This window comes from Canis aureus, chromosome 25, assembly GCF_053574225.1.
Source record: "Canis aureus isolate CA01 chromosome 25, VMU_Caureus_v.1.0, whole genome shotgun sequence".
In the NCBI taxonomy this organism is placed as follows: Eukaryota; Metazoa; Chordata; class Mammalia; order Carnivora; family Canidae; genus Canis; species Canis aureus.
In genome coordinates this window covers 15,903,105-15,928,683 of record NC_135635.1, presented here as the reverse complement: position 1 = coordinate 15,928,683, position 25,579 = coordinate 15,903,105, and the positions used below count along the sequence as shown (strand labels likewise).

Genomic DNA, 25,579 nt, shown 5'->3' with positions numbered 1-25,579 from the left:
AATGATTATTTCATTACTCCTCAATGGACATAATTCGGGACCTTGAATTAGTAGTTCTGTGGGATGCCTGGCTGGCTTGGTGGTTGAGTGTCTGCCTTTAGCTCAGGGTGTGATCCTGGAGTCCTGGGATCAAGTCCCACATTGGGCTCCCCGTGGGGAGCCTGCTTCTCCTTCTGCCTGTGTCTCTGCCTCTCTCTCTCTCTCTAATGAATAAATTTAAAAAATCTTTAAAAAACTAGTAGTTTTGTGAAAAAATGGTGTGTATTGTGAGATTTTTAAGATACATTCAGTTGCTCAAATTAGTGAATTATTGATAAATGAATCACACTGCTCTCTAATGAATAGATGACTACTAAAGAAAAATTTAGCAATGCAAAGGTCTCAAATCTTAAAAAGGTATTTTCTTTAAAGACAAAAATAATTTATAATCACTTTATTTATTTTTCAAAATACATATGAAACAGTAAAATTATATTTCAAGTGCTTTTCCATTTTCTTTTACAAAAGTAATCATAAACTGTACACTTCATAACAGCTTTGAGGTTTCATTGTTACATAATTCATCTGAACCTGACAAATATGTTCACACATTCTAAAGTAGACATTGTAAAAATACTGAAATGTGTAACATCTTTTAAAGTGGTTGCAAAATATTTGTTCTAGGTAATACAATTATATGCAGTCAAGTTTCACAAATGGCTGGTTACCATGTACAAAAACCCGAAACACGAATTTCAAAAGATTTTAAAATTTCTGTTCTATAATGCGGAAGTCAAAGATATTGATTTGAACAATGGCTATGTATTACATCACAAACCAGTTAAAAAGTCACCTTATGAACAATGACAAAAGGATACCAAAAGGATCACATATGATGGATCTAAATTATTCAATATCACATGTGAAATTAAAAATTTTTGTGTTTTCTGGCAGTTTAACATAATTGGCAAATGTCTTGAACTATTTATTCATTAGTGGAATCATCACATTTACAATGTGAGGCAGCTCTTTTCTATTTTGACCTCTTGATCCTTCATTCTGAAAGAAGGTCTCAATTTATTGTGTTCCATAACTTACCCATATTTTGCAGATGAACCCCATCATTTCTCTCAACTGGAAGGGCCAACAGAAAGTCAATGCGAATAACATGACTTGGGTTGGACTTTTGTTTATTAAAAAACTATAAATGCAAATGTTTTGCATAGTGAATTATTTCACTTATTTCTTATATAGTGATAGAATTTACGCAGCTATTCATACTAGGGATTACTGTCTTTTATATGGAAAGCTTAAAGGGTATTTTTAAGGATAAAAATAAAACCCACAAAATGATCTATATAGATAAAATAGAGGAACTCATGCAATTTTTATAGAGATTGATTCTATTGCCAGCTGGTCTGTAGCCTTAAGGAATATAGTGTTTTTGTTGTTGTTGTTTTTGATTCATAAGCTTTATTCTACAGCAAAATCATTGCCAAACATAATTCACTATATTGATGTTCAAATTGGGAAAATTAAAAAAACACACACACCAATTTTGAGATAGATGACAAAACCAAAAATCCAATGCATTAACCTTCCAACATTGAGACATACTTCTCTTAACAATTTTTCATTAATTTCTATAATATGTCTTGTTATGCATTAAATTGTTTTCAAGGGAACACAAATATTAAATTGAATAATTGAATAATTGAAATCCACCACCCTGTACAGTAAATAGGGATTCTGTGCACAGTATATGTAAATCGCAACAAAATTTCTGAAGGAAATGACCTATTTTTATCCTTTTATAAGATCAGGCATAGTTGCTCTTTGGAGGGGGTTCTTATGACCCAGGTGAGCTCCGAAGAGATTATTGTCAGTTGGAGATAAAAACATTTCCATAAAAATACTATCTGTGTCTTAGATCTATCAATAGCAAGTCATTTCCAGTGTTTCATTATAGATAAAAATAGAATTATTCTAATCAATTCCTCCTTGTAGGAGTGTATTTAAATCATTTCAAGCATTAAGAAGCCTATCTTTTCTCTTAAACACCTACTTATTTTTTCAATCACCATTTCTAGTATTCAAAATGTTTGCATTCAATAAATCCTTAAACCTCACCTCAGCCCTTCATTTAGCTCTTTTTTTTTTTTAAAGTTTCTATAGCATGATATTGTCTTGCCATCAAATCCAACCCTGGTTACCCACCTTCCTGATGAATAGGGTGAAAGTGAAAACACCTTTTTACGTTGATGAGAAAACATTTGAACTGAATATTAATTTACTGCCACTGTTCAAATACACATCTTTTTGGTTAACTGTTAATGGTGGATGACAAGTATTATCAATGCATCTTTTATTAAATTACCACTCTAATTAACATAAAATTGAGTAAATATAGGAAAAGTCTTTTAATGAAATAGAAAATTCTTACCTTAAAGAGCATCACTGAGTAAATACTTTGGAAACAGAATTTAGTGTAATCAGCAGTTTCCCATGTAAAATATAAACTCACTATTTTCTTTTAAAGAATGAGTCTTAGTAGGTTCAGATGAATCATATCCTGAGCCATGTCACTGAGGAACTATTAAAATGCTCTGTCATGAGTTTTTTTAAACAGCATTAGAGGATTTACCTTCCACTAAAAGTTAAAGATACAAAGGAGATTTCTATTTCGCTTTCAAAATCTTTATTTCCATGTATTTTAACATCTGTGTTTAACTACCATCCAGTTATGTAGATTTTCACTTTAAACTATTTTACTTTCCATGCTTTTGCATCATCTTTTACTGGCAGCAATACATTCTTAGCTTAAAAACTATAGAAGTTTAGATGGAGTAAAGTACATCAGAACAACCAGAGTTGCTTCAAGAACAAGTTGTAAAGAAAAGAGATCTCCACATTTTGTCTAAATGTAGTAGAGGTTGAATGACTTTCTTAAATCCTTATTAACTCTTTTTTTTGTTTTTTTGTTTTTTTTGTCTTAATTATCAGGTAATTAAATCATAACTAAAGTGGCAAGAAATAATCAGATGGAATTCCATTCCATGAAAATATATTTACTTAGATAACATCAAGTACTCTTTTTAAAAGGGTAAAGAAATGACTATGTGTTCAAAGTTAAGATTTTTTTGTGTCCCTTTATTTGTAAAGGCTCCTTTGATAATTCATTCCGAAATAAGTTACATTTTGTTTTATGGACAGCAAAAGTTGAGAAGGGAGTGAAAGTTTGGATTTTCCATTTTTAAAACAATCGATTATTAAGTTAAAGTCTTACAAGATTGATCTTCATTGAGTCTGCAAAATTTTAAAATAACATTATAGGAGAATAAACACAGGTAGAAATGCCAATTAAATATCACAACCCAATAGGTTCAAATATATTTGCTTTTATCTAAAACCTGAGTCAGTATTGATCAGTTGTGATCTCCCTGCAGTAACTAGAACACACACACACTCTCCAAAACTGCACAAGAAAGTGGATGCTTGGCTCTGCATTCCCATCTCCAGTTCCCTGGCATAGTTGTAATGATATCTTTTACTGAACTGTGAATGTATCAATATCATGAGTTTTTACATGTAAAACAAAGTACCAGAAACAGGGCTCGCCTAACAAAGAAAATTAAAACTGTCAAGAAACAAATTAAGAAACCACTATAAAAAGAAAAGCATCATCCATTCAGATTTTTCTGAGAAGACTGCACATTCCTCAAACATTAGCATACTTTTCATATCCAATTTCCTCATTCCCCTGATTGCTTAGTGAATCAGGTAAAATACACGAATAAATAAATAAAATTAAAAAAACAAAAAGAACATCAATATTGTTATATAATGAACCAAGACTTGCTCCCTTTCTCTAGATTTATGTTTGACAAGTCCCTGAATAATCCCTGAAATTAGGTGTTCATTATATACTAAACTTCAACTTCAGAATGTGTCAATGCTGTCATGAAAAACATGGTATCCCACGCTAATTAGTGGAAGATTTCTGTAATATCAAATCTCATTTTAAATACTGAAATTAAAAACATTTCATCCTCAATCACATGCAGAAGGAGGATAAGATAGGTTTGTATGGATGTGTGGCTATGTAGAGAGTGAGAGTGTGTTGTATTGAAAGTGTTAAGATTGTATCTTAATAACATGAAGTATCCTTTAAAATGATTAGACTTTAGGGATAGAAGGGTACACCTCCCTCATGCATTCCATGAGAGATGGGTTGTGGTTATTTCTCTTCTTAATCTCTCTTACTGGATTAACAAATACTGGGCATGATGAATTTATCCTAATCCCTATGAAACAGTTTTTTAAAAATTACCTTAAAAACATATTCATATTTTAATCCATAGTCTCCACAGTAAAGTCTCCTGTTTGGCTGGTTGTTTGTGTTTTTTTTTTTTTTTTTCATCATAAGCATTGGCTTTTTCTCCATAGGAGGCAAAGAAAAGCAAGAGCTTCTAAGAATGCATAAAAAGTCCTTAAAATATGTTTTCAGATGAAAATAATTATCCTCAGAAATATAGTTGTGAATTAATTGTAAGCTGCAGCTATATCTTACTAATAAAACATCTGTCTGCAAAAATGTCATTTTATTAAGAGTATAACTTGTCTTCCCATTTGACAATTTTTATTTCCTAGTAAAATAAAGAATCCCAGAATGGAAGTGTCATCGTCAGTCATTCTGTTTATGGCAAACGGTTCTTTTGGGCTTCATAAGGTAGACTGGTATTTTCAAACAATTCTTTCTGTTATTTTCTATTAGCTAATGCTAGCTAGAAATAGTTGTTTTTATTAGGAGGAGACAGGTATTCTTGAAAAATTTTAGGGAATTGTGTTTGCCTTTAAAATGTTAGTGTGTAAAATATTTACATCTTAATTTACAGTAATGCCATCATGTGAGAGATGCCACAAACAAAATTTCATAGCTTAAACTTGTTTTAATATTTAGAAATAAGAGATTTTACTAAAATCAAAATTTTATACCTTGATAAAATTTTCTCATTCTGATGAATATGTTTTTATATTCTAAGTATAAGTTTTCTTGTTCTTTTCTTGGTTCTTTTAACCTCCTATCCTGGGATAATCTTGAAATATGCACTGTTCATAGTATATATCTTAAAATAAGATTGGGGTCATTCAATATGGATACCTTCCGATAGGGCCCAGAAATGAGACAATAAAAAATTAACCTGATTTAAAAGAAAGTTCTGTCATGTAAAAACATTTGCATAGTTTTTATAACTCCTGGCCAGATCCTTGATCCTTATGAAGGATCCTTTCATGAAAGGACTGTGGGTCTGGGCCTTTAGAATTATTTTTATTTTTATTAAATGTGGAAATTGTTATTTATGATATATATGTATATATATAATTTTCTGAAAATTTTACATAATTTTTCCCTTCTTAGGAAAATACCCAATTCTAGTACTTAATTTCTCATTGGGTTTAAAAGTCACCATTACTGTGTATAATCTAATTGACAATGAGCACAGACATTTATTGTACCTTTGGTGTCTGTTAGTATGTTCTATCAGAAATATAGGATCTACATGATAGCTTCATGTCACAAAATATACATGTCACAGTACTTGAAAACCTTACAAACACTTAAAAAATTAACACCTTCTGTTTCTATTCACTTGGGAATACTAATGCTACATTTGAGATAATGAGTATTAGAATTTTTAAAATACCAGTTAAACAGTTCAACAGATGTTTGAACTAATGTAACAATAAGACAGTATATAGAATGGTAGCCCAAATGGTTTGACCTCCATTTTCTAGCTACTAAATATTACTTCTTAAACTTAATTCAAAATTGTTCTTTAAATTATAGCATTGTCTGTATGTTGTAAAGAATGAACTTGAGAGACAAAGCTTTGAGTTTAGCACAGCCAAACCTCACTAAGGAAGCAATTTGCTGAGAATGAAGAAAATATTATGAGATAAGTAACATTAATTTGATTGTGCAAGGATTTAATGCTATGTAAGTTAAGTTCAAAATTTCCATTAAAGTTTATATGGAACCATCTGCCCAACTAGAGATTAGCATTGTTGTAACAAAATCAAAACCATACATAAGTGACATGTGCTACTTTGTACAATAGCAGAATAAACTATATTTAATTTTAGATAAGTACAGATTCTTTTAAAAGAATGTATTTCTTATGCAAAGAATTGCAACTTATGAAAACACTCTTTGTGCTAATAGGCATATGACATGAAGAATAAAATGCCTTATGCGAGTAAGGACTATTTGTATTCAAGTAAAATATATCAAGATGTCCAAAGTTAATGAACCGACAAAAAAAAAAAAAAAAGAGTAAATGAAAAAAACGTCAAGTTTGTTCATTATCAAGATATATTTTAAATGAGGAAATCAAACCTCCCACTCTTTTTCTGATTTGATGAGCACAGGGTCCTGGGTCCTTATTATAATGGTCTTTATTTTGGAGGCATTATGGTGTGGAAGGTGGTTTGGGAGATGGACAGGATCCTTGACTATCAAAACTGGTTGCTCGGCCAGGCAACTGAAAGACAATAATTTCATAATGCATGATCTAATGCAAAAGATAATAAAGTGGGTAGTTGCTGCTACCTCTGACTAGTGGATATTCACCCATGATATGCAAATCTCCAAAGAGAAGACATACATAACTTCTCCTGCCCTGTAGAACTCACCTTCTTGGGCAGCATGATTGGGCAAAGACATCTTATGGAGACGTAGGCAGAGCACAGTACCAAATGGCATGCACACAACTACTCATGACTGCAGGCTCATTTCACATTCTATGATAGGCTTTTAGCTCTTACTGTAAAATAATTAATGGTTTGTGATAGTGGGAGGTGATTGCTAGTTATGAGCAAGAAGGCTCAAGGCCCAAGAGACCACACTGTACTTGCTCTAAGGCAGAGGGCAATTTTTGTGGGGGCAACTAATGAGATGAGAGGGGATGACTTTGCAGATGGGAGCCATGAGTGTTGAAGAATAATTTCTCATGGTCCTTAAATATGTGTTTGAAAAATTCAATTACAATAGGATAGACTTTTGACTAGGTAGAGGAACCAGATTTTCTAAATGATGCATTAGTCTCTCTCTGTTCCCAACTTACCCAGTTTTTGAATAATTGTTCCCTTCTCATTTTAATCCCTTCTCTGGCAATAAAACACATAATTATACACTCACCACTTTCCCAAAATGCAAAATCCAGCCAGTTCTTAGGTCTCTAGTCCATATGTTCTGTTTGACCAATGAATGTAGGTGCAGGAGTTGGAAAAAAGGAGCTACTTGCTGGAGAAAGTACATTTATATAGTCTTTTGTCCTCTGATACTCAGCTGTTAGAAATATATCTGGGATCTTCTTCTGATGCCCATATTGTAGCTTGTTCTTCCTGTAAGTCCTACAATGACTGAAAAGCGTTTACATGTCCTGAGACACAAACATAGGCCTATTTCAGAGCTCCCCTTCACCAGATAAATGTATAGCTGCTTATGAAACAGTCATAAGTAATTATAATATACCTTGGGGCATACAACCCCTGTCCTTTCATTACTGAAAAGTTCTTGCTTACACTATCTCTCTTCTCCTTACATAATTCCTGTGAAGTCTGTAGGGCCATACATTTCTATTTTCATTAAGTGTGGAGAAATTCAGCTGTAGACAGAATAAGTGACCTGCTCAGGATCAGATAGCCAGAGGAGCAAGGATTAGATCCCATACAACTTTTCTTTCTTTTTTTTCTTCTTTCCACATCACTTTTCAATGTGGTTCTCTGCCTGGCAAACTTTACTCTCATGCCTAGATTCTTAAAATTAATATTCACTGTTCAAACTTTAAATGAAAACAAGAGGAGAAGCAGGAAAAGGATAGTGATTGTATAATAAGAAGTAGAGTATACTTTATACTTTAGACAATACATACTATTGACATGAAACCCAACTTTCCCGAGACTTGCTAAATACACCTGTCTGTACTTCTGAAGCACTCTCGGGGAAAGTCCTGTGTGAATGTGCATTTGTGTTTGTGTATGTGTGTCTTTTATGATTTACATTAAATGAAGTGAGGTTAAAAATTGAGAACATTAATATATATAAGCGGATATCTTATCCATGGTAACAGCTCTGTTGCCTGAGCATGCAATGTTCATACAGTGTTCATCAAATTTTCCCTATCGTGTCCTGAGTGACACAGCCAAGGTCACATTTTTGTGACAAAGCTGAAAAGCACTTGGGCCCACTGACAGTTAATTGCACTGTGCTACCTCTCTCATTCAACCCGGTGTTTAATGCCAGAGCAAGAAGCAGACTCTCACCCATGAACAGACAGCAGTGTATTTTTCACTTACTACGTAGCTATCATAACTATTCTTTGTATCGAATGGCATAAATGCCAGCATCTACCCCACATCCTTTTGTTAACCTGCATTACCTCTCAATCAGTCAGGTCACACAAAAGACTTACTTTGTGACTCTCCAAGAGTTTCCAGCAATCATCTTTGGGAAAGAAAGTCATCCCACCCTGTGACATTCAGTGTATTAAATAGACTGACAACTAACTTAAAGGCTAAAAATCCTGCCACAAGTGGATGTTGATATTTCTGGTTAGTATAAGTATGAATAGTAGTTGTATTAAGAGCTAACATATGTCGAACTCTGTGCTGAACACTTAATATTTGGCATTTTACTTAGTTTTACTCTTTGAGTTTACTGCTATTACAGAGCAATGGCAGAAATATAGAGAAGTTACAGGAACTTGCCCCAAGTTCTTCCAATATGGGTCCCACAGCAGAGCCAGGCTTTGAACTCAGGCAAGCTGATGCCTCAGTATCTTAAAAATCTGTGAGCACTTTTACTTAATGCTCAGAGTATTGGGAGATATACTTGTCCCTTTACATAGAGGAGCTGTATTAGAAGATAGTACTTCTAATCAGGGATTCTAGGAGAAGTTTAGGTGAAGTGGCTATTTTCACAAAAGGGAAACAGCAAAATTCAGTTGCCAGTTAGTAATAATTTACTTGATTGCTCTATCACTCATTTATAGAAGTTTTCATGCTACGTAAGGAAAATGAGACTTGCAGTTTTTGTGAGCTTGCTGTCCAAAGGAATATCAGACCCAGAAAGTTTAATGGTTTCTAAAATCATACAAGGCACACAGAACTTTGAATACTGGATGATAAACTGTGTGGGACAGAAGTAAGAGCAATGTTTAAAAAAAAATCAGTGAATGTATGTATACAATCAATGACAGACAAATGTTAGCAGATAAATAATATTTAAGGAAAAGAGATTTTAAAAAAGAATAGATGCCAGGGAACTGCAGCATACCTCCAGCAAGGGGTGCCAATGTGTTATTGGTTTTCGGTGATAGGCCAGCATTTCATTCCAGTGGTCTCGCCCAAGACCTTCAGCGTCCAGGCCTGTTCTACACACTCCTATGACCTCATTGTGTCCTACCCTACAATTCGGAGAATATCACACTTTGATTCCAATGTTCAAAGATAAATGGAGTTTCATTCATGTTAGCAGAATTTTAAACATGATTTAGAACTAGATTTTATGATAAGTTCTAAATTATTCTGCATATTACTTTAGGTCAAATTAAAAATTTTACACAAACAAAATACACTACACAAGATTGGCTTTCAAATATGAATTTGTAAAAGGAGCACACATAAACCGTTTTAGTTCTCTGTAACTTGGGCACATTTCACAATAAGATAGAATGAGAAACACCAGCTGGTTCTTACCTATACTGTTGGATTTCCTTTTTAGAAGCAGCCCTATTAACTTTAAGTGATAGAAATGAGATCTTGTTTTTTTCACAATGCCTAATATTTTATAGTGATGCTTTGATTTCTTACCAAGAGCTCAATACCCACTTTTTTTTTGTATAAATGGCCATATTTAGTTGACTCTAAGTGATATGTCAGTATATGTCACTGCTTATACTACAATGAAACAGGCCAGGGCTATATTCAGTATTACGGCATTTGAGTTATTATTGCACAGCACCAGGGAATACTGCACAACATTCCTGTTGTGTATTCCACACAAGACTCAAATGTGCACGTTCTAAGTCGCTTCCCAAGAATGGAATGTAATTTAAAGGCATTTCTATAGAGTTCTTTTGACAGACATCTCTAAGAAGACTTTTGAGATGATTTTAGGACCTTTCATTACTTTCTTCCTGTCACTGATGTAGTTATGTTTAGTATCATGTTTCTTCCATATGAAGTTTCCCCAACAAGCATATTTTTAGGAATAATTTAAAAAATCTTTCTGTTCTATATACTGTCAAGATCCATTTCCCTAAAATTGTCTGCATGACAAATGCTCTGTTGTATCTACCTGCAATCACTGTGATAAATCGATAGGAATAATATTTTGGAAAGCAGATTAAGGGCTTCTGATGAAAGCACTGAAATATGTTTAGAGTTTGAAATTGTAACTAATTCAAGATTTTTGTCTCTCTAAATAGTGGTAGTTTTTTTCCCTAAACTGTGATATAAACTAATTTCAAATAGATAGTATAAATCATTTTACTTTTTAGTGCTTCATTATCTAGCTCTGAGCCAGGGGATAGCATATTAATTTCTCTAGATTCTAGGGTCCTGGTTACTACAATTTTCATGATATTATAAAATGGAGCACTCCTTTACAATACATTAGAACAAAATAAAGGTAGTAAGACACTATCTATGTGCTGATAATTTTGTAGGTTAAACACACAGTATTCCTTTCCAAAGATAAAAATATAAAAAGCAAAACAATACAAAGAAGTATATAGCAAGGGCCAAATAAGAGATATGAACCTTTATAGGGACAACAGTTCAGAGAAAGAAGAGGTAGGTTAGCTGAGAAAGACACAGAAGGGGTGACTTAAGCAGGGCTGAAAGCCTTGGTTGGATGAGATACACAGAGCAGGGTGACATTTCACACAAGGCAAGAGTGGGAGAGTAAAGTTCAGAGCTGAGGCAGGAAGAAACATCAGAGCTGCATTTGGGAGTTTGCAATTTATTTTATGAAAGAACTGACTTAAAGTGTGCAGGCTGAATGAATTACCCACAAAGCATGTTGAGACATCAAGGCTATTATTCACTTTCCACTCTTAATACTCACTGTTAATGGTTCTATATTACGCTAATGTCTTACAAATGGGAAAAGTGAATCCCAAAGAGATTACATAACTTGCCCTTACACACAGTTAGTTAATGAAAGAGCTTGGGTAAGAATTATGATATTCATATTCTAGCCCAGTTGGGAAAACAAACTCCATTGATAGTAATTTCTGTTGTTATTGTAAAAAGATGTCACAATAATGCTTCCTATAATGGGTTCCATATTACTTCTGCACCACTTTCTCACCAGCCCCAGGTGTCTGACTTCTTTTGGAAAAGAAAAAAGAAATATTATAACATGGGAAAAAATGAATTTTGAATGAATAATTTTTTCCTCTTCCATTTTAAATTAAAACTGTTGGAGCAGTAAATAACCTGGAAAGTTGAATTTGCTCTGCATAGGACTAAACATGGCTGTTCTCCAGTGAGTGATGAACATGTACCCACCTATCGTAATCCATGACTGCAATGGAGAGGCTGACCTGGTCCACGTTCTCTGGAGGGATATCGAAAATAATGGCCTCATTGTACACAGGGTTTAGAGTATTTTTCTTTGTAGTTGTTTTCCGCTTTTTTAATCTTCGACCCTCACACATCAGAGACACTTTGACATAAGGATCTAGGAATAGTAAGGTAATTTCATTAAAATGAAAGTAACAGTACGAAGCATAAATAAAACTGTAATTAGTTATTGCTATAAGAAAAGCCTTATTTAGCAGTATAAGAAAAGTATATTAAGCCTTTCAGTTTTATCAGTCTTAAATTCAAATGACTTATATGGGGGTAATAGACTAACACTTTGTACTTTAAATGGAATAATTTATCTTGAATGAGCCAGAAGTATTAGTTTCATCTGTTTTTAATACAACAGAGAAAACCTACGAGTCTACCAAGAGCCAGTCTGGAACTGTATGTCTTCTGGTCACAGCTATTTGAGAATATATTTTGCTAAAAGTGATTTCTAGGGAATGTAATCCTAACAGGTAAGAATAATTGCCTTAGGGATGCCTGGGTGGCTCAGCAGTTTAGCACCTGCCCTCAGCCCGGAGTGTGATCCTGGAGTCCCGGGATCAAGTCCCACATCAGGCTCCCTGCATGGAGCCTGCTTCTCCCCCTGCCTGTGTCTCTGCTTGTCTCTCTCTCTCTCTCTCTCTCTAGGTCTCTCATGAATAAATAAATAAAATCTTAAAAAAAAAAAAAACAATAATTGCCTTAAAGTTAATTTCCTTCAAAATGATTTAGGATAAGAAGATTGAAACTTGTAAAAGCATAACATTGTATCTAGAGCATATGTGTGTATGTGTGTGTGTATACACCCACAATTAGTAGAAGTTAGAAATTTCCTCAATTGTTGGAAAAGTATTAAAATAAGACATTTCATTTTACAGTCATAGTGTTGGTGCTTGATAAAGAGCTCAGACTGAAGAAATGATCACTACAAAATATATTAAATATGTTGTGTTTAATTGTATACAATAAAAAAGGTAATAATTGGTTTAAAAATGTTATCATGGAAGGTTCTTGATATGACATTGTCTATATGATACCAACTTGAAAGGGAAAAATTTATTTGGCCCATATTTTTATGGGCCAAATTTATTTCCGTAAGAAGGAAAACTGTTATAGTATTACAGAAAACTATGCAAAAGTTTCTATAAGAGCCTTACTTTTGTACCTTTTTATAGGAAGGAAGCATGGCTTTGGGAGGGGATGTAAGCATTGGGGTGAGAATGCTAGCTGGTTAAACAATCAGTGTTTGCTCTATGTTCATTTATTTTTCCCCCTTTATTCTGGTTGCTCTCCAACAGTAACACCACCACCTCTTTTTTCCTCTTTCCACCAATGTAGTAATAAATCTTATTTTCTGAGAATAAGCCAAAATCATAACAGTATAAACTTACTTGAATTAATAATACCTTTTAAGCTCTAGAAAAATATATCTGTATATTTCATAAGCATTTCCATCAAGGAGCAAAAAATATATTTTCTGGCTCAAAATTGGGTAAATAAAGGTAAACAAAATGGCAATGTTCAATGGCTGTTTCCCATTTACTTCTCAATTTTTTAATAATAGGAAGTATGTTCTAAGAAGGAAACTCACTTCTGTGATACTCTTTTGTGTATTAGGCCCAGGCCTAGACCTCTCATTAACATTGGGAACAAGACATGATTTATCCTCTGCCACCCCCATCATGTCTCTGACGACATTTCTCCACTAGTGACAAGGATAATTTACTGGCTCCTTAGTTGATTCACAAACCTCTAGTGAGAGTTAATGAGGTGGTGTTCTCAGAGCATGCACTCTTTCGTTGAAAAGCTTCATATAAACAAAAAGTGATCTTGCACTTAATTACAACTTTGATGCTGTCTGCTTGTCTCAGAATTTGATCTCTTTTGATAAATGGAGGAAAGAGTAGAATAAACAATAATTTGCAGAGTACATTGTGTAAATTCTTCAACATTTACTGACCCAAGAATTTTTCACCAAAATAAATGCAGAGTTTACTTTCATTCTACTTTTATATATCAACTGTGTATTGTAAATTTTAAAAAATGAAAAAATAATTCACAAAATTGTTCAAAAGTGAAGATGGTAGAGAAAAACCTATAATGAGAAGGCTCCCTCCCATCTGTTCCCATACCTCTCTCTCCACCCCTTGGTTTTCGTTTGTCACTCTGGTAATTCTTTTTGCAAATATTAACAACATAAATATGTATTGTAATACTCCCAATTCTTACACAGAAAGGAGCATGATATCCATGTTTATTTTTGCGCCTCCCCCCCCCCTTTTTTTTTCACTCATTTAGTGTATCCTGGAGCTCTTTCTGCACTAGAACTTAGAGTTATCTCATGCTTTTTGTAATACAAATTTAGTTTATTTCTTTGTTCTGAAGAAGCACAAAGTTATAGATTCCTTTCCCCGTGTCATCCTTTCCTGTATCTCCACTACCATTTCTTATTTGTTTAATTTGACAAATGCTTATTGCCTTCTCTCCTCTGTCCTGATCATTTTTTCTTTTACAGAGCTCTGCCAGAGTTCACATATTAAGTTAATATATAAACCTCCAGACTGTAGTGATTTAAATGCAGGGGTAAAAGAACATGATGTGACTTTACCTCTTTATCAAAATGAGCACAGAAAGAGAAATTTCCTCCAAGAATATCTCAGGCTCCATGCAGAGAGCCCAACATGGGACTTGATCCCGGGTTTCCAGGATCAGGCCCTGGGCTGAAGGCGGCGCTAAACCACTGAGCCACCCGGGCTGCCCCCCTCCAAGAATATCTTTAAGAAACTTCAAGAAGCATTCCTTTATTATTTCTTTCAGTCACTACACTTGCCCAAAGTTTTATTTTGAAAGGTGTTAAGAATGCAGATGCAAATGATGGTCTTTGAAACTTGTTCTTTCTCTGCAGATCGAGTGAGGGAAAGAAGTTCAGTCTACATGTGTTTTCATACTTGTAAGGTAATGCAAGCTTGAGGTGAAGAATCTTCTTTTATAAGTAACTGACTAGTTAGAAGTAGGGCAGTGATTGGTAAATCATGAATTTTTAAGAAAGAACCAAATTAGTAGAGCAAAATAAAAATAAAAACTCAAGCTCATAGTCAATATATTTGATAACTTCTTTTAAAATTTTTCTAATAATAATAATGTAAATACAAGAGGTGATTTAAAGTCCTTTGTTTGGTAATCTCTTTTTCTACTTTTATAATACTCCACTATAGACAAATGAATTTAATAATTCAATGGCCATATATAATTTTGGATACATGAAATATTTGGGAATGTACCTTGACCCATTAGCCAACTGTGTACATACCTGATGAGCCAGTGACATCCATAGCCTTCAGATTTCTGCACTTGATGACTGTCAATGTCATACGTCCAGCAGTTGGCAAATAACAAAGGGAAAACATGATTTCACCCAGATCAATACTTTCCTAGAAAGGCAATTGGTAATGTTAGCCATTTTGACCGTATAGTAAAACAAGATTATAATTGAAGAGGTTCAGTGAAAACTCACTTTGATGGAATATCTGAATGTCATTCTAAACTGTTTTATTAAGGATACAGATAACATTGCAAGAAAGCTGTTCTAAACAGAGTAAGAAAAGAGAGTCTATTCCAGTTGCTCATTTGACATCTCCACTTGTATTTTTAATAGGAATCTCAAATTTAATATAGTCAAAACCAGACTGCTGATTCCATCCATTCCTATTCATCTTCTGAAACCAATTTTTCTGTCACTCTTTCCAAGAACCAACAAAGGAAGTTATCATTTACCCAGAGGCTGGAGCCAGAGCCCAGCAGTCACTTTTATTCTTCTCTTTCCCTCACCCCTACACATCCAACCCATGTCTTGTCTACACTGTCTACCAAATATATCCCAAATTAGTGACTTTCTTTTTCAGGTCTATTAATACCATTCAAACCAATATCACTTCTTCTCAGGATTCCTTTAGGAGTTTCTAAAATTGATCTATCACAGAAGCACTCAAAAGTGATCACTTACGAACTGCAAATCAAGTTATTTCACTCTCCTGCTTGAAACCATCTGAGGGCTCATAACTATACCGGAATAAAATTCAAAACCTGGTATAGAAGCAAGGTAACTATAAATCTTGGTATATCTGGGAAATTCTGGGTTTATACCTGTTGTCCTTGTATAATTAGTAAGAACATTCCCCTTCAATTCTTAAATATGTCTTTGGTTTGGATGTTAAATCACAAGGTCAGATATAAGGCCCAATGTGATCAGGATCCTATCTTTCTAACTTTATTTCTTGCCTCTCTTCTCAGCTTACTCTGATGTGGACTCAAAAGCCTTTTTTTTTCCCTGTTATTCAAATACATGCAGTTTATTCCTGCCTTTGCCTGGTGCATTTTCATTTTTTCTCATATATCTTTCCATGGATGACTCCTTCTCACAATGCAGGACTCAGCTCAAATAGTATCTTCTTAGTGAGGCCTTCTTCCTTCCTACCCTATGCTCACCTACTCACAGATCCTTTATATTTTTTTCATAGTCCTCATAATCATTAGAAATTATCTTTTACATTTATTTTTTGTTTCCCTGATTCCCATATGTAAGATCTAGGACAGCAGAGTTCTTGTCTTTTTTATTGCTACATTCTACTGAAATGCCTGGTACATAGCTGGCTCTCAGTGCATCTTTTTGAAGAAGTGAAAAGATTAGTTCATATGGACATAAAGTTGTATCAGATATACATTTGAACTGTTCACAGAACCCTAATATAGAACTATTTCGGGATCCCTGGGTGGCGCAGCAGTTTGGCGCCTGCCTTTGGCCCAGGGCGCGATCCTGGAGACCCGGGATCGAATCCCACATCGGGCTCCCGGTGCATGGAGCCTGCTTCTCCCTCTGCCTGTGTCTCTGCCTCTCTCTCTTTCTCTCTCTGTGACTATCATAAATAAATAAAAATTAAAAAAAAAAAAAAAGAACTATTTCCTGTCCATGGCTGCATAGATGGTGGACAAACGAAAATGAACGCGAACAATGCATATTTAGGATGCTTCTCAAAGAGCTATTTATAGGATTTAATAAAATCATTCCTGGTGAGACAATATGTGGTAGATTTAATTTGGCAGGAAATAAGTTGCTATGCACCCAGGCCCATAGGACTAGGTTCCTAAAAATTCTTCATGACAAACTATTAACATTTGTTGGACTTAATCTTATACCTTAGATTCTGATTTATGTAATTCCTATTTCTTTATTCATGGTCTAGAAGTAGTAGAGCCTGCTAATTAAGAGCATAAAGTTTAGAGTCAAACTTATGTTTGACTCCTGTTTTTTTCTACCTCCTAGCTGTGAGATCCTAGGAAATTTAATTAAGTTTTGAATTTCTGAAACTTTCATTTTCAAACTAAGGAAAGTACCCACTCAACAGTGGTTTTAATCATTAAGTGAGATAATGTATATAAAGTCCAAGGCATTTAACCCAATGGCTGACATATGACAAAGGATACCGTTTTGTTTATGACTGTGTTGCCATCACATGAGCAGTACCTTACACATATTGAATGCTCAATAAGTACTAGATAAATGAAGAAAATTAATCAAGGAAAGCAGTTATTATTTTTTAAGAACTTTAGTAAAAAGCATATATTTTAAAACAAAGATATATTCAACTGGGTTTCCTCTAGGCTTTTGGATTGCTGCAGACCCAAAATAATGAGCAACAGCCAACAGGAGAGGCCGGAGAAAAAACCAGCAAGAGTACAATCTCCTACTAAGGATTCATTCTTTTCACCACCAAGCAATTACTGAATATTATTTGCTAGGTGCACTGGTAGGTTCCATGGACCCCAAGATAGATGTGGCATGATTCTGTCCTTGAAGATCTCAGCTGAGAAGGAAGAGTAGGCTATAAAAGACTAAGAAAATAAGTCTGGATCCTATTTTTATCTGGTGATTCTCTTCCTGTTTCTATCTCTTTTCCAGTGTTTCTTTAGGCTGAGTCAATGGAGTTCTCTGAAATTTTCTATCTGGCAGCCACCAACCTTCCTTTTCTCTCAGTGTGTATTTCTCCTCCCAGGAACTATCAATAAAAGTAGGCACACTTTGTCACCAGCTGGTGAAAAAATTAAGGCACCTTTTTATGAATATAGAGCAAGTGTTAAGTTCTTAGTGGGATGGCAGTGGAAAAGTGAGGGAGGAAACAGGGGACATGATCTCAGGGATGAAATGCTTAGAGTCCAACAGGGAATGTACCACAAACACAACACAATGTACCAACAGACACATCTAAAGGGCTTAGTTCTTACATGAAAAGAACATATTTTCATGTATGTGACTGTGACGATTTTAATTTTACACATTGAACAATCTGTAGAAGTAATTTTTCTACTTCTCTAGATATATCACATGCTTACTGGTTGGAACAAAGAAAGTTTACAGTATTTGGTCCCACCCCTCAAAGGTCCTTTCTATCCAGCTGCAACATAATTTTGACTATCTGTTATTAACAGGTATTGGTAAATGTAAAGAGGTTAAACTGAGGAGTTGACGAAAGTACTAGCCTAAATAAACTAAAAGCAAAGAGCATGATTAAAGGACATCCCTAGGCAGCTCTGTATGACAGGCTAGCTGGCTTTTTGCCTACTGGAGTAGTAAGTAATCTCCTTAAATATTTAAACTCCATGAGGTCAGGAGTTTTAAAGAAACTAGTTTTAAAACTAGGAGTTTTAAAGAAAACCACTGGGTGGTTTTCTTTTTAAGATTTTATTTATTTATTCATCAGAGACACAGGCTGAGGGAGAAGCAAGCTCTCTGTGGGAGCCCGATGTGGGTCTTGATCTTAGGACCTGAGCCAAAGGCAGACGCTAAACCCCTGAGCCACCAGGTGCCTCTGGGTGGTAAAGATTAATGTACAGTATGCATGCATAATAACTGCAAAAAGATTCTTCATTAGACTAGATTTTTCCTTCAGGAAGTGTGAATGTGAAAGATCTGAAATTGCATACATGCTGAAAAGGGCACAATACTCTCTAAGGTAAATACCAATATTCTACAACTTTTTAAATCTGGAAGCAACCTAAGAAATAATTATGAGAAATGAATGAATGAAGGTAAATGGCTGTATAACCTTTAAAAAGGTCCTGTAACAAATGTACCAGCAGAAGTCCAGGTTTGGGTGACAGTCCTGTGAGCTAGCGTGAGCACTAATTCTCCATACCCCCTGTGTCTGCGTGTAGATGGCCCAGCCTCAGGGAGCAGGCTGACTTTTAATTGCCACCTCTTCTCTGCCCCAGCTCACTGCAGTTTATAAGGCCATACTCAGTCCCAACAATCTGAACCCTCTCCTGCCAAGCAAAAAAAGCAGAAAATAAGTTGAAAGGTCTCTGAACATATAGCATAAATATAACAAAGTTATACGGTGAAATTCTCTTACATAAGGAGACTACCTCATTTCTTACTCAACACCCATTCACTATTATTTTAGGTAAAGTTCTAACAAGAATGTTTACTTGGTATATCATTCTACAGCAGGTCAAAACTCACATGTGGAATGTGGAAATGGGGCAACTAAAGCAGTTGGTCTGGGGAAGCCCACAATAAATGATAGCTGGAAAGACACCATTCATACAAGAAGGAAGCGAATGTTTGGAAAAGGATAACAATCTGGAATCGTTTTCTATCAAGGGGAACTGACACTAATAATGCCTTACTAACTTAAAACAGCATTTTATGATAGATTTCAACAGTAATTAATATTTAAAGTGATGGCTTTTGAGTCATTAAACTTAGAAAAAATATATTCTATACGTTCTGTTTAAGAAAGTAGAGAAGTATACACTATTTTTTAAGGTATTTTTATCCAAAATCCTTAGAATGTTTGAAGTGGTAATTTTGGGCTTTAGGCTTTGAGTTTCTGAAAAGTTTATTTCTGGATAACCTCATTTATTCCAATTCTACATGAACCTGAACTTCTCATATGAACCTTTGAAAAATGACTCTATCTTTGGACAAATAATCATTTGAAATCCTGCTTTACGTCTAGTATATAGTGTTCCATAAAATTTCTCCAGGTAGGAAGACCATTGTCATACACACTAATAATGTATTTGGTGGAACATTCACAGTGATGATCTTCTGACTGTATACCTGGAAGGAGGGCTTATGAAGAAGGCTAACACTGAGCCTGGCTCAGAGACTATACATTTGATTTCTTCACCCTGGTTCCACAGACATTGAGCTGGGTAGATAAAGATCACTTTCTAGTAATTGGCTATAGTTAACTTCATAAACATAGACACAGTTATAAAGATTTTTCCATATACCATCTCTCTAAGATAGAAGTAAAAGTCAATGGACAGATAAGTTGATATACAGATAGTTGCACTGCACATCCTAATTCAGGACTGAGCTAATAGTAAGATCAAACTATAGCAACTGAGTATAGAAATGGAGAGACATCAGATTTAAGGCTTGATAACTACAGCATGTTTTAACCCAGTGAAGGAAGTAAACAGCACATTAGGGTTTGAGAGCCTACAGACATGAGACCGGCAGAGAAGAGGAATAATATTGTATGTGAGTACTATGATTGATATTTACAAATAAGAATGGGCAGCTTATGGTAAGAAATAAGGAGTTTGGTGACATGTTGGAGGACATTTAAAGCTCTATGTAGTTTATTCTGTGACTCTTATGGGTAATAGGGGGGGATCCAAAGGTGTTGGTAACATGAAAGAGTGGGAGCCTGGAAGAATGAAAAGGGTATATAGGTTCCCAGATCAGAAAAGCTAGAGTTAATATCCTACATCTCCCATGTACTAGTTGATAATGAAAACAATATTTGCAAAACATTTCTTTGTTTTGAGTAGGGTATATTAGGATGAATAAAGGAGAAAGGTGGGGTGCCTAGGTGGTGCAATTAGTTGAGTGGCAGACTCTTGGTTTTAGCTCAGGTGGTGATCTCAGGGTTGTGAGACTGGGCTCTGAACTTGGCATGGAGTCTGCTTAAGACTCTCTCCCTCCCCACACTCCTCACTCTCAAATAAATAAACAAATCTTAAAAAAACAGTAGAGGGGCTTCTGAAGTAAACAGGTGTGTGAAGGTATTGACTGAAGAAAGGTTTGAATTCAGAGATGTATTCAAAAGAATCATTAAGACTTATTGAAAAAAAACCTTTAAACAATTGGTTGCCATGGTGACAGCAGTCATCACATCCTCTTAGCACCCTAAATGCTGCCTGCCTTCCACATTTCCTGGTTGGTAAGAAAATGGATGGTTCTCCTTACACTGTTAAACGATGTGTTACTAGATCAAATGAGCATCTTCATTAAATTACTAGTCTTTCATTTGCCCACTCACAAACTGAAGCAGCTTTTCTCAGGCTGACACAAGAGCACAGGGAGGTTAAGGGTGAGTGCTACGGTCACACAATGGCAATCCTTCAGGGTCTCGGGTGTCTTCATACACCAGGTAAAACTGTGCCTAGAGACTCAGGAACTGCAGGGCTCCAGGCAGGGCCAACTCATCAAGTTCTCTGATGGGACATTCCATTTGCTGAGCCGACCTTGGGCCAGACCCTGTGGGAAGTGGTTCAGGCTCGAGTGGAAGAGCATGCCACCACCCTAACCGGGGGCATCTCCCAGGTGAGCCCTGGCACTTCTTCTCCACCTCCTCTTTGGCATCTGAGCATCCACTTCAAGGAGGGGATGACACCTCTGGGAGCCCCAGAGCCAGGAAGTTGGCCATGTACTTGGCCAGTGCCACATCGTCCACCATGCTCTGTCCTGTCTGAGAGAGAAGGTGATTTGCCACCCCAATGTAATGCAGACCCAAGGTGGGTCAACTGCATTCAAACTACTGTAAAATATTCATTTCTCTCTGACCCACATCATCCATTCACCTGAGAAAATAATGGAATTTAACCTTGGGCAATCCACTTAACCTCACTTGACCTAGTTTCTTTGGTATAGCATGAGGGTGTTCAAACAGATGAACTAATTTACTTCCCATCTCTAAAATTTCGTAATTTTATGCACTGGTTAAATGAAGACTAAATAGTATATACGGTTTAGGCATGTTCAGGAATGTATGACTAGGCCTTTTTAGCCCTTGTTGCCTACAGACCTAGCAGAGCCTCATTAGAAAGACCACAGAGGATCAGCTGGTGCTAATAGCTCAATTTCAAGTTCAAGAACAAGATTAGGGTTGATCTGGTGGGGGATACATGAGGAAAGTTCATACTGGATAATGAAAATACCTGGTTCTTCCCATGAAATCTAGGAGGAACCACCCAGAGGTGGGTGAATTTTAATCTAAACTTTGAAGAATGACTAAAGGTAAAGAGAATTAAAAACAGAGGGAGCAGTATATAAAGAGGCTTGAGGTGCTGAGTGGAAGATCCAACCGTGATCAGAAGATTAACAGAGACCACTGGCTCTGGCAGTGACATAGGATAATTTAAATGGTAACACACTGGCCTTATTCTAAATGTCCCCTGCTTGGGGCATGTGGTTGGCTCAGTCAGTTAAGTATCTGCCTTCAGCTCAGCTCATGATCTCAGAGTCCTGGAATCAAGCCCTGTGTCAGGTTCCCTGCTCAGCAGGGAGTCTGCTTCTCCCTCTCCTTCTGCCCTTCTATGTTGCTTGCATGCTCTCTCTCTCTCAAAGTTAAAAAAAAAAAAAAAAAGACTCCTCCTCAGGAGTATGTGAACAACCTGATTTTTTTTTTTTTTTTTTTTTTTTTGCAGTCAGGATGAGAACCATTTTCATGGTTAATAACAATTACTTGGAAGGATTGCATTTCATTAAGGGATAATATACAAAATGAATATATATTATAGGCCCAGTCTGACACACAGGAGATGTTGAAAAAATGTACTATTTCTTTTCTTGTTTACTTCAATTTTTCCAGGGTCAGTGACTAGTATAAGGTTGATGCTCAGTAAAAAAATGTATTGAATGAATAAATCATAAAAGCATCAGGCCAGTCATGCATGGCTTCAGTGGCAACAGGGACATCTACTATTTGAAGGACTGAAGGCTACTCAGTAAACAGAGAACAAGTGAGCAAAGACACTGTTTATGGGTGTTGGGGGCTCTATGCGTAGAGCCCCCTAGAACTGTGCAAGGGCATGTCTACGTATGGTAGCCCTGAGAGTATAATAGTCATAATAGTTTTGGGCCATCTACAGATACACTAAAGGTTTGGGGCGCGTAAGTTAGAAGATACTTATCTATTGGTTTTTACTAAACTTTATTTCTTCATGGATCCCTCTAGTGTGATCTGGGATTATGTTTGCTCTAATTCTATAGTGCATTGGAATTTCAGAAGCAAATATCTTCCTAAGGTATATAAATTGCATTTTTTCCTTGCACATCTGACCATTTTCACCAATTACCAGAACAAGCAGTCTTGTGACTCTGGGATGCAAAGAAGGAGGAGGAAGCTGTTTGATAGAATACAATTAGGAAATGTAACATTAAAATCTACTCCAGTTTCTAGCCCACTTCCTTCCTTTTCTTTCAAAGAACTACAATTTTCACATAACACTTCCTTCCTGCCCTTCCTCCTTCTCCTAGTGATTGTGATTAAACCAGATTGCACCATGTGCAACAAGGGTGGGGGAAGGGACAAGCAAAGGAGGGTTCTATCACAACACCTTGTTAGACTCCTGGAGTTTTACATACATTTTCATTATTGATTCTTTCTTACCATCTCCACTTGAAGATAGAGAAAACACTTACTAGGTGTCCTTTAGCAGGACCTGCTTGTGTTTCTGCAGGAAGGAAAGAACACACTTTTCAGTAAGGATTATATAACATCAAGCATTGTGGTTGGCCATGACACAAAATCCAGGTGAAACTTTACTGAAGTCAGGGCAGAAAGGGGAAGAGAACATGGCAGTGTTGAAGATGGGAGGATAACAAACCCCTCTGAGTATTAAATGATCAATATTCACTACCCAGAGCTACTATTGCCATGATACTATTTAATAGTGTGATGCTTCTGCTCAGTGAGAGAACCATTTTCAGCTCCCAATCTGAGTGGGGAAATAACCCTGCCTGCCGAATGGTTTAACTATTATCCCATCCAACACAGCTTCAGACTTGGCCACTTGGAGGAGCAAAATGCTGAGTTTATAGAAGAGAGCTGAGGCCTTAAAATGGTCTTTCATGGACTTAAATCAATTTCATAACTACTGGTGGAATGAGCATCCTGAGGCAGAGGGGATAGCCCAATGTAGACACTGGGACAAGAGCAATGTGGGGCATAAGAAGAGGATACAAATTTAATAAGAACTCTTCCTTTTGTAATACCGGTTAAGAGATACCTTAAACTTCTTGGTGAGAGGACCTGGAGACTTATTCTTAAACCTTAATAGGTTTAGAATAGGTTTATAAATAGTGGCATAGAAGCTTGTGCAATACATTATGCCGCTCTCCTTGGAGTATTTGAAGCTTTTAAATACCTTGATAAAATTCCTCATTAATGGCATCGCTCTCAATATGGTTGTACTAGGCACTTGGACTGGATGAATCTGGCTTCACTATTTTAGAGTCTACCTTAAATTAGTTTGTATGGTTTCACCTCTATTGTGTACTGACTAGTTATAAATTCAAACCCATGTTTTGCAAGCTTGTTTTGGACAATGCTGTTTGGATTATTTGTTTTCGTGGGTTTCTTTTTTTACTATTTTTTAAATCTATTTTTTATTTTTTATCAAATAAGATTATTTGATAAAAAAAATTATTGTTTTATCAAAACAAGAATAACTTGTTTTGAATAACTTGTTTAGATGAAATTGATCTGCAGTTGGATGTTAAAACTTTCTTACCAAACTTCTGCACATGGAAAGGAGAGGACCATTACATCCTTGATACCAGAGTTAATGGCAGGGGTGTCCATCGTGTGATGGACCTTTAAACTTTAAAAACCAAGGTTTCACCAGTAACTTGAAAGTGTTTGGTCTGGGCAAGTCTACACTTTGCTAATCTAAATAGCTGTATATAGATGAGACACCTGCCCCTGTCATGGCTAGGCTACTCTTGGTTGGTAATGCTGTTGAGCTGCGCAGTAGTCTCAGGAAGAGAAAGGACACGTGTTCCTGTCTTGGCGAGGCTACTCACCACAGGCAGTGGAAGCAAGCTGTGTCCTGAGAGTAATAACCTTTGGATCAGCCCATCTTGTCTGTAATGCCAGTGCTGTCGCCTGCTAGCTACATGCTCTTAGCTTCTACTACTCCAGTGGCTGATACTGAGTTTATTTGGAAAGACTAACTCTACCAAGAATAAACTCATTTAAAAGGAATGCCTCAACTAAATGTGGACTTTATTTCATTCATCTCTTCTTTGTCTAGAACAATAATGTAATTAATCTATCATTGGCTCAGTATCTTTTTATTGGCATACTAAAAGGTTTTATTGTCCTATTTGCTATTGGTCTGTGACATATTATTATAGATTACAATTCCTACATGAACCCATGTTAAACAAATTACTGGCAAAGATGATCTAGTTTCTGGGCTGTGAACAAATCCACCTCTCCTCCCCAGTCTATTCTCCACATAGTAGTCAGAGATCTTTTTGATCCTAAGTGACACCATGGCTCACTTCTAATCAAAAGCCACCAATGATCTCACAAATCACAGAGAGTGAAACTAACAGCTCTGTCCATGGCTTGAGGGCTCCAAAAGACCTGACCCTCAGCTGTCTCTGATCTCATCTCCTAACACTGTCAGAGAGGCCCTTTCTGACCAACCTATTTAGAGTGGCCTCTCTCTCCTTTATCCTGCCTCTGTTTCACATAGCATTTCCTTCATTGGACATACAACATATTTCACAACATATTTCCTTATTACCTGCCTCCTTTTTCTAGAAAGTAGACCCTCTACACGGAGACAGATTATGCTCTAAACCATGCAGAGAGTGCCTGGTAAATAGAACTAAATAGAGTTTGTTGAATTGACGGATTTAAGATCCTTGTTCTGT

General features: G+C 35.9%; 1 protein-coding gene across 1 annotated transcript in view; it reads right to left on the bottom strand.

Annotated features, from left to right (window-relative positions):
• Positions 1-418: 418 nt before the first annotated feature.
• SYT10 (synaptotagmin 10) overlaps positions 419-25,579 on the bottom strand; it is a 67,181-nt gene continuing 42,020 nt past the window's right edge. The window contains exons 4-7 of the mRNA XM_077870495.1: positions 14,930-15,050; positions 11,557-11,728; positions 9,317-9,446; positions 419-6,521 (exon numbers count right to left, since the gene is read on the bottom strand). Coding sequence (XP_077726621.1) covers positions 6,450-6,521; positions 9,317-9,446; positions 11,557-11,728; positions 14,930-15,050 — 495 coding nt within the window. The 3' untranslated portion in view covers positions 419-6,449. The remainder of the gene's footprint in view (positions 6,522-9,316; positions 9,447-11,556; positions 11,729-14,929; positions 15,051-25,579) is intronic.